General features: G+C 46.7%; 1 protein-coding gene across 1 annotated transcript in view; it reads left to right on the top strand.

Annotated features, from left to right (window-relative positions):
* Positions 1 to 4,196, top strand: part of T265_04691 (hypothetical protein) — a gene marked incomplete at both ends in the record, with an annotated part of 42,456 nt that extends 38,260 nt beyond the window's left edge. Inside the window, one exon of the mRNA XM_009169495.1 lies at positions 3,940 to 4,196. Within this exon, the coding sequence (XP_009167759.1) occupies positions 3,940 to 4,196 (257 nt within the window). The remainder of the gene's footprint in view (positions 1 to 3,939) is intronic.
* Between the last annotated feature and the right edge of the window lie 6,405 nt (positions 4,197 to 10,601).

The raw sequence follows: 10,601 nt of genomic DNA on the forward strand, positions 1-10,601 counted from the left end.
GTCAACTCAACATCCTACCATGGCACCGAAAGATCATCAGATTCCAAAGCCAAGTTTACGTCTAGAAGGACGAATATTGTTGGCCAAATGAACCTGACGAAAGATCATCAGATTCCAAAGCCAAGTTTACGTCTAGAAGGACGAATATTGTTGGCCACTGAAAATGAACCTGATAAAGAAGTGATCTTTGCTGAGTCTTCCACGAAGGAGACCATGTGCATCTTCACAGACCAGTCGACTCAAACGTTTGTAAGTTTGCAACCCCAAAGAATGAGGACAAGGTTGACTGCATACTGAATGTCTGTGAGTGGACGTCCCGAAATGATTGAAACCTCAAAGGTGTCAGAAGCAGGCAGGGAAGTCTCAAGCACCGTTTGAATAAAGAGCCGAAGGAAATTGATGAGCGAAGACCAGCTTGTCTTACATCACTGGACATCATCACTGATAGCAACATACCAGTAGTATGTGCAGGCGCTTGTGTGCCGTACTGGATGTTGTAAACTCGGGTGGTCTTCCATAACCAGCAAAAGTTTAAAAGTTTATATGCAACATATCTTATTAGGAATAAGAATTTGGTGGCATGATCCCCGGAAATTATCAGGTTCTAGCGTCAGAAGCGGTCTTCAAGTCAGGAAAAGTGTTTATTGTTGTTGTCGCTAGAAAAAATGCCGGTCCATCCGCAGAATGCTCTGAATGCATAGATGCATCCGAAAGAAGAGATAAGCTACTACCAGGCTGTCCAAGCCTAGACAGAAGGCGAAATGTGAGGCTGACTTTGGACCACTGACATTCCGGTTCACGTCTCAGCACTGAGTTATCCTGAGCTCAAAATGACACTTTACAAGTGCCTGTGACAAAACGCGGGTGAGGAGAATGCACCCACAATAAGGGAGGTTTCCGGCCAATACGCTGAGTGGTCGTTTCTTCCACGAATTTACCGTAACTCCGAGAATTGCATGCTTCGCTCTGCCACCTAGGTGTCGTTGGAATGGCTCACTTTGCATGCTGCAGCAAATCACCTTATTTGCTTGACGATGAAAAATCTCAAATTCCTAACCGTTCGGTTCGTGCCGATCCAAAAACGAAGTTTTTATACCCAAGTAATCTCAAGTTTATCAAAACTACTTAACAGTTCGAACGGCTTAATGTGGATTTTAAGGGGATCTATCCCGTCAGCGGCTTAAAACAAACACCTAAAATCACCATTCGCTTTATCATGCCAGGATACGATTTCTTATTCATCAAGTGTTTTCTAACTCTTCCATTTTTACATTCATTCCGACCATCTTTTCCCATGGTTGGAGTCATGTTCCTAAATCACGTACGGTAGTGAATCATCAGTGTCAACACTAATGTTGCTGTCTTTGATGATGATGATGATGATTATGATTATGAAGGGAATAGTCCAACGACAACCTCTAATCCCTAGGGAAATTGCCAGATTGAGGATCAATGGAACCTTGTGGAAAACTGCAGTACTGGTTGTGAAGTCACTCAGCCTATTGACCGGAAACTGGACAGTCCTGTAAGATGTACTGCATTTTACTCATTCCGTATTATGCACTGCGACAAATGCAGCTCCCCATACGCATCCATTTCCGTATAAACGGAAGTCCACTTCGGGTGACACTCTCAAACTGGATCGCTACCCTAATACCTGCGCCTATGAAGCAAAAGGGAAAACTGGATGTTATCTCATGTTAATGAACCACCTTTTGACAGCTGAATCTCTGTCGCACTCTTGAGGGTAACGGGATACTTGGGAATGCCTTTATAGAACTACTGAAACTTCTAAACAAGCGAATCACTAAGAAATCTTGGACCAGATACCATTCAGGTTCATTCCCATCGATCGGAATGACTGTGACACCATGCACCGTTCTTCAGGCAGAAGCAGTTAATGGTCTGAAAAGTGCATACGTTAAAATGTCATCCGCTGCTATTAATGTCATAGAAAGAATTTACCCCCGCTTCTTTTACCACATCGTGACTCACATTACTATCTTCACTAATAAATAACGTAGCTTTCGAGAAGGGTTCTCCAGCGCAACCATGTGGTGTCGCATAATGAGTTCGACAAGCACACTCCCATAGCTCCAGCGACTCCAACTCCCACCTTAACCCTTCCCCCTAAACTCCTTAACTAGTATTGGTCTTCCATATTCCGCCCCAAAGTGCTCAACATCTGAGCCAATTACTTGATAAGCATCTCCACTCGGTTTCTGCTGGTGTCGTCAAAATTTTCAAACCACTTCGCCAGCCTGATCTACAAGATAAGACCTAAGATAGTGTAGTTGGAGAAGAGACTCGAAGAGGACAATCAGGCAGCAACATCATTAAGAACAGGATGAAAGTATAGCTTTTCCAAACATCAAGAGTGGACTTAAAGTATCAGCAGGATCCTTATAACGCAGAAACCGAAAGTTGACGTAAGGATCAAATGATAAGAGCAAGGGAGACAACCAAGCTGAATGCAATCTAAGCTGCTTTGGACAGTGCCACACCAAATCCTGCTTGCAACACCTTTCCCATCAGACATCCTCACGTCAATCCGGAAGTGAGCCATCATCCATACCACTCGCAAAGGATGTCGTAACGACTCTCCCAGATATCACTTAGTAAGCATCCCCTGAGAGCTGATAACGAACATTGTCAAAGAAACGACCACCTCCCTTCCTTCCCAATAACCGACCGCATTCCGTGCAACACGATTCATGCACAGTATTTGGAGCTTAAAACTTTTAGGCACCAGCATTCGTCAACAAACAAGCCCATCTCCTTATCCACTCACACTCCTGACCTCGCTCCTTCTGTATGTGTTCCTGTGAAGGCCACGAATATAGTCGACGAACCACAACGACTCTCCCAGATATCACTTAGTAAGCATCCCCTGAGAGCTGATAACGAACATTGTCAAAGAAACGACCACCTCCCTTCCTTCCCAATAACCGACCGCATTCCGTGCAACACGATTCATGCACAGTATTTGGAGCTTAAAACTTTTAGGCACCAGCATTCGTCAACAAACAAGCCCATCTCCTTATCCACTCACACTCCTGACCTCGCTCCTTCTGTATGTGTTCCTGTGAAGGCCACGAATATAGTCGAGCTGACGAACCATTCTTTCCCGCTTAGCTTACTCGCTTTCATTCATTCCGCACTGTAGCCAGGTGCGGATACCATGATCACCAATACTGCATGATACCCAAAGCAGCGCTGACAAAAAAGTTGGAGCCCTTCACTATCCGTAATCTGCTCACCAACCAATGATACCGACTCCGCAGATGCCTTATTTGCACTCATAACATCTTCGTTTTTTACTTTCTCCCAGAATACCAATACCACTTGCGTGGTCTTCCAGAGATGGTAATCTGGTAGCCTCGGTTGTAGAAAACTTTTGGAGGCAGCTCCCCTCAATCTGCAGTCTATTCACTTCCTCAAGCAAAGTATCGACCGTTTCCACTAGCTTTGGCCTCCATAGAGCTTTATCCATAGTAAATCGCAAACGTGAGGTCCGGAACAAGCCACCACTGTTGTCCCCAACTTCATTAGCCCTTACAGGGATGCATATATTGTCCACCCACTTAGTCACATAAAATACCGACATAACTGCGTCGATGTCCCACACAGTGAGAGCTTTACATTAATAAATCATTCAGCTCTAACAACCTCCCGGTGCCTAGCTGCCATGCCACCCGAAGGAAGCACGAGGGCTGGGATACTGTCAGGTTGCCCAAGCCTAGACAGGGGAAGTCGAGAGGCGGAGGTCGGGTTCGAACCACGGACCTTCCGGTCAGTAAATGCGCGCTCTAGCCACTTGAGCCATCTCAACCTCAGATTTATAATGCTTAGCTGTTCTCACAATATATGGCGCGAATTTACCGACCGGAAGGTCCGTGGTTCGAACCCGACCTCCGCCACTCGACTTCCCCTGTCTAGGCTTGGGCAACCTGACAGTATCCCAGCCCTCGTGCTTCCTTCGGGTGGCATGGCAGCTAGGCACCGAAAGGGCGCTACAGCTGAACGATATTACTAATCAAACCACACCCAGCATTGCAAACGAAGAGCCGCCTCTTTTATTTTCACCCACCCGCTCCGAATATGCACAGAACCAACAATCACTGTTCAAACCCCACCAGCCTTTGAGTCTCCATTCAGACTTAAATCTAGACAGGGGAGAAATCGTTCAGCTGTAACACGCCTTCGGGGCCTAGTTGCCGCACCACCCCAAAGGGAGCACGATCGCTGGGATACTGCCAGGTTGTCCTAGCCTAGACAGGCACTCGTGTTTCCTTCGGGTGGCATGAAAGCCAGCCACCGAAAGGGCGTTGAAGTTGAACGATTATTATGATTATCTAGACTAGACAGGAAAAGTCGAGATGCAGAGGCCGGGTTCGAACCACAGGCCATCCAATCGGTAAATTCACGCTCTAACGACGAGTAACCTCACCCCCACCCAACCTAGACAAGAGCCAGTAGGGATCATGTACATGCGAGTACTGCTGCAGTCGAGGGTGAATGAGTGAAGCGTATGGGGACCACGGACTAGACAAAGCAGTGGTCAGTGACCATGACAAATATGGCTGCCATACAGCAATGGTGTCTTCGCATTGAGGTTATAACCTTCACTGCCTCTGGACAACGTGCAGATATGCCCATCACCGGTAGCCGTTCCAGTGCAATCAGACGGTTCGGGGCAACCAGGTATACGGAAAATTATGTTCGAGCGTGCGCCGCTGCTCACTCCTACAAGATAGCCACTTACCTGTAACACCCTGGCGATGCAAGACCGCCGTGCCACCCTAAGGAAGGGCTGGGATAATGTCCTCAGCATGGACGACAGTAGTCGAAATTCAGGGTGGATGATAAAAATAATATTCGTTCAACTGCAACACATTTTCAGTGTCCAAATGTCACGCAACCCGAAGGAAGCACGATGGCTCGGATAATGCCAGGTTTGCCAGGCCTAGAAGTCAAGAGGCAGAGGTCGAGTTCAAACCACGAATCCTCCGGTTCGTAAATTTACGCTGTTAACCAGTGAGCCATTTCTCCCCAGGGGGTGGTTTAGAACAGCGGAACTTCCGGCAGTTGATCAGCTTTCCTAGGTCTACGACTGATATAGTACACATGATAAAGCTGCATTTTCTATGCTGTTGGAGCTTACTTCAGCTGACTGCGTTGGTTCCGATTTGCCATGCACCTGCCACACTCGATGTCTTGCACGCGGCACAAATTTCACTTCTGTGCCCATCCAGGGTGCACCTCTTATCGCGGCTGCGAACACTTCGTCGGAGCGAATCTCTGGCAACCAGTTTGTCTAGCAGTGAACCCAGACCAAACCAATATTCCTTTTGAATATATTCATGATATTTTCGTGTCAATCTCGTCCAGGTGCACTCCATAGCGCCTTTGCTCTTACAAGCTCATTGCTTTTCAGGTCGTGTATTAAGCCCAGAAAATATATGGGGTGCGCAGGTTGTCCAGGTTTACATTCCGGCAAAGCGTAGCATGACTATCCCCGCCGGGGATAATTCATTTATAATTTCTTTATGTCACTCGATTTCCCGATGATCACAAAATCAATCAAAGGCAATACCTGGGCAATCTTAAACCTTGTGGCTTGTTTGGCATACTGTAAAAGACCAGGGTTGTGGTGTGGCACAAAAGACGCTCCCCATAGAATCATTTCGACTTCCCAGTCAATTTCTCTGGTAAATGTGGCCAAGATGGCAATGACTGAACAAAGAAAATCAAAAGCCGGGTTTGGGTTCGAACCAGGGCCTTTCAATCAGCAGGCTCGCATTTTAACCACTGGGTTGATCCTGTAGGAAAACTGTATTCTCCACTATCACCTCATTTGTTCCTATGCCACGAGCATGGCACATCAAACCAGGCATCCATCTCCGTGCGCAGTGTACCACTGAAGGAAATTGCTCCAACAGGAGCCATGTTTCACTTATGCCAACAACTTGGAAGGCATTTGCTGACGCACTCACTTTCCGTACGTCAGTAATAGTGCCACATACATTGATAAATTCTGCCTGGATGGTGACTCCCAGTTCATTAGCACCACTTCCTGATTAACGATGAACAGATAGACCGAAGGACAAGGTCGTACCTTGTATGTCATTCTGGATCTCGTTCCGTTCAAACCATCCGCATAAAAAAGCAGGAATNCTGGAAGATAAAAAAAATAATCTACGCTAGATGTTGGTTCACAAGGACTGGAATTCAACAAGATGACCGCCAGCGAGAGAGAGATAAAGGCAGTAACTGACTGTTATAAGAGTGCGTCATGGAAATTCACTGAATGCTCTCATTACTGACGTTACGTTCGTTTGCCCGAAAGGCACCAGGAGACTGAATTCATGCCAAGCTTTCCATTCCATGCAATATCGTTTGCTTCCTTTAGCAAATTTCCCAATGGAGTTCAATGCAGTTCCGAAACCTGCAGCCATCACGCTTCTACAAATTCAAACGGTTGCATCACCAAGGTCACGTCATGCACTGCACACCAAGACGAACTCAGTTCACGGATTCACGGATTGACACACAGGATCGAGGCTTTTGCCCAAGTTTCCCGGGTCGGTTTTGTTCTTGTCGGCCAGTGGCTGTCGTTCACCTGAAAGGCACAAGCAAAAAAAGGGTGTAGTACTGCTCTTTATGTTCTCAGCGTGGGGCAGTATGCTCGCCAGCACGAGAATTCACATACATAAATGTCTGATAGTGCTTTAAATTGGGTTCGAGAAGGAGCGTGTACAACCGTCGGAGGAAGGTCATTCCACGCAGCTACTACCCGAAATGAAAAAAATTTTTGTCTAATGAATGTGTGCGCCCTGAGCTTGGAAATTTTCTTACTATGTCCCCGCCGGGTGTTTGCTGGGTCAACGGTAAAAAACCTGTTTGCCAAGCTTTGTTTAAATAGGGCGTAAGTAAGAATTAGGTCCCCTCGGAGTTCACCTGAAGCCAATGGATCCATGGATTTCCATGGATTGATACACGGGATCGAAGATTTCTCCAAAGCTTTCCGGGTCAATTTTGTCTTTTACGTTCACAGGCTTTCGTTCAGCCGAAAGGCACAAACAAAAAAGGAATGTACCACCGCTCTTAAAGTTCACAGCTTCGAGTTAATTGTCATGGTGGAGAGGTGGACGTGTTGGATGACAACCAGCTTCGTTTTGCTTCTTTTTTGCTGTTTATATTAGTAACTTCTTTTTTAATGTTCCTAAATTACGACAAAAGCGTTTGCAAAGTTCTCACGGACGACATGTCGACGAATTTTTTTATTCAGAGCAAGTCGCCAGCCAAGTTTCCGGCACGAACCTCCAATTGGACGGCGCCAGCTTGAGAGAACCAGGACATCAGGTCGTTTGCAAGAGGTAGACATTGACTTGAAAGCGCGTCTGGAATGTCGCGGACGCAGACCAGACCTAAGGCATAGCCTTGAGTAATCTCAATGAGGAAGAAAGCATAGGAGTAGTTTTACTTTCGAAAAGATTGATGTGTATTACAAGAAAGCCCAAATTCGGCGTAGAATTCCTCCTTGAATCCCATAGGACCCGGTTTTGTGGAGCGATGGGCCGTGTAGGTCCCGGCAAGTCAAAGTATATGGCATGAGAAATGGGTCCTTGGTCTTTGGCTTCAGTTAAACTGTCAATAAATACAAGCAAAATCTCGGCAGGTCTTGGCATCTATTCGAAAGCAATATTTGATTATCACTGGGACCGGCGCCGTCAAACGAGTGATTAGTGTGTGCTCTTTATGCAGGCGAAGGTTCGCACAGCTCGGTACACAAATGATGACTCCATTACCGGCAGACATAGTGGGAGTGGGTTGGTGCCCTTTCGAGTGCGTGGGGGTGACTGCGCTGGAAATATCATATTGTTAGTTATGAGATGAACTAAACTGATCCGCGTCACAGTGCGCCCCACTGCATAGCGGAGGGTATTAGTGTGACCAATAGACTTGTAGCTGCTGAACGATGTGGTCTAAGGATTTGTCTATTTGTGCAGCACTGGCGTTCTCCAGAAAAGAGGGAAGTTTGACTTCGTAGGGTGACTCCTGAAACATCGAGCACAAATGCTTTGCTAATGTGAGCCTTGTTGTCATCGGGATCCTTGGATGGACTTAATCTAACAAACATTGGATTTGGTGAGGCCGCTGGGGCAGGATACGGGGCAGCTTAGTGTACTGTAGAGGCCTCAGATGACACTTTTGGGTCATTCTGGGGTTTCCCTCAAGAAGAAGGTACTTGGATTGTTTCTTGGGCAGCGCTTCATGCAACGAAATAGTGCATTTTGCTGTACATGCCGATATCTAATGTTGTGGTCCCTTTTACTATGTTCTATTCGTAGATACCCAACTGAAAGCTGGTTTATTCGGGAATGATACCGAGTTATCTTTGAGAATTTTCCGGGCAAGGACCCTGTACGTCTCACTGAAGCTTGTCTCTGTCAAGCTAAACACAGAAGATATGCAACCCTGACATGCAAGTATTGCAGTTTAGAACCCATGTATGAGGGTCCAGGTTCTCGACAGGGAACAAGGCGATGTCGAAAGTCGGAATAGTGTGGTCACTTTGTTCTCCAAATAGCACTTGACCACTTGCTTTCCGTGGATGACAACCGAAAATAATGCTCGTGGTAATTTACCTGCGCGGTATCCGGTAGGTCTCAGGACAAGCCGAGTACAAGTTCCCGCTTAATAACTCTGGCAAGTGGCGCTGAAGAAGGCTCACGTGACCCGATCCGCTGGAACTCTATGCAGGAGTGGCCCCCGGGAAGACCGAGGGAAAGCACTTAAACGATGAGCGACTCTGCTCACCCTTCCGTGTTCCTAGCCAGTTAAAAAATGAAGTAACATTTTATCAAGTTCCATAAGTCAGAAATGTTTGTTGTGGACTAGGATATGCAGACACTATTGCGGACGGTTGTTCAGCGTATGCTGACTGCTGAATGAAGAGAACTGTGCTGAGAAAACGGGCAGTTTCTGAACCAGCACTTCAACGACGTGTGGTGCGTCTGATAATAGGGTCCTTTGACGGGGCGCACAACCAAGCGGAATCCCACCCAGTTTCATACACGCCATATCCAGATGGTACCGGGCGTGCCGTTACGGTAAAAAAATGTCCATATGCGCTTTCAGTAAGATGTGTCAGTTTGTATGCGATTCAATATATTGGCTTTTGAACTAATTAAAACCACCCGTACATGGGTATTTAAGATAATTTCGGCCAATCTTTTCAGTAGACGCAATATGAACTGCATGTTTATTCCTCTGTCCACTAAGACCGGTGCATGGGAGAAAAGACAGCGATGCGTTAGAAAGCAAAAATATCTTCAAAGGGGGTTTGACGCTTCACTTCGTGTGGGATGTTGCTCCGATACTAAACGATGACGACAAAATGTCTTCACATTACTGCCATGAACTTCCCAGAGACAGGGTACGAAATACCCCTAGGTTGTTACAGCCTCGTAATAATTTACAATGCTTTTAGCGTTGAGAGTTGGTGAACGGATATTTTCATTCTGTTTTAAGTTGTTCCCAAGTTCGAAAGTCTCTAATGAAAGTATCAGGAAGGTCGAAGTATGGGGTGCTCCCGCCGGAAGTAGCATACTCCAGGGCACGGTAGATTCTACGCAATCTCTTTGGTCAGCCTCATATTATCGCTCGCTGTTTACTAGAAAGCCAGTTTCGTTTTGCACGACAGACCACTGGAGCAGCCAATTCTTTGTCGTACTTGTGTATGAAAACGCGCAGCTGCGAAATTGCGCTGACGCAAATGTGTTACGTCTCAGACTTGAACTAACCAGCGGTTGTAGAGAGAACTGTACGTTCTCTTCCTTCACCATTGCAGCACAAATGGGTTGAGGTGGCAGATAAGATATCTGTGAGTGGCCGGGACCCAACGTTCACAGACTTGACGGAGTTCGTGAACACGCGCTTCCGAATTGCAAGTGGACGTAAGACGTCGCCCTGTAACGCCGACTTCTACCAAACAAACCCCTAGACAGGATGGTTACACCAGTTTCCTTACTAACATCAGACCAGACGCAGACGGTCGTTCAAGCGCTTGCGCATTATGTTCACAGCCCCACCCCATTTCCAGTTGCCAGCGCTTTCTGTCTATGAAAGCTCCTGATAGATGGAAATGCATACGAGAACATGATGCCTGCTTTGCCTGTTTAGAAGCCTCCCACATTGCCAAGGATTGCAAGCCAGTAGTTCGATGCGGCCAGTCGGGTTGTAGGGGACGACATCATAGTTTGTCACATACATCACGACCCGGAAACAGAGCATCTACATCCTCAGAGGCGGAGGGTTTGTGTGCCTCAACTCGAGGTATTCACGGATTTACTGATTGATACACAGGATCGAGGCTTTTGCCCAGGTTTCCCGGGTCGGTTTTGTTCTTGTCGGCCAGTGGCTGTCGTTCACCTAAAAGGCACAAGTAAAAAAGGGTGTAGCACTGCTCTTTATGTTCTCAGCGTGGGGCAGTATGCTCGCCAGCACGAGAATTCGCATAAATAAATGTCTGATAGTGCTTTAAATTGGGTTCGAGAAGGAGCGTGTACAACCGTCGGAGGAAGGTCATTCCACGC

This window comes from Opisthorchis viverrini (assembly GCF_000715545.1).
Source record: "Opisthorchis viverrini unplaced genomic scaffold opera_v5_81, whole genome shotgun sequence".
NCBI lineage: Eukaryota > Metazoa > Platyhelminthes > Trematoda > Opisthorchiida > Opisthorchiidae > Opisthorchis > Opisthorchis viverrini.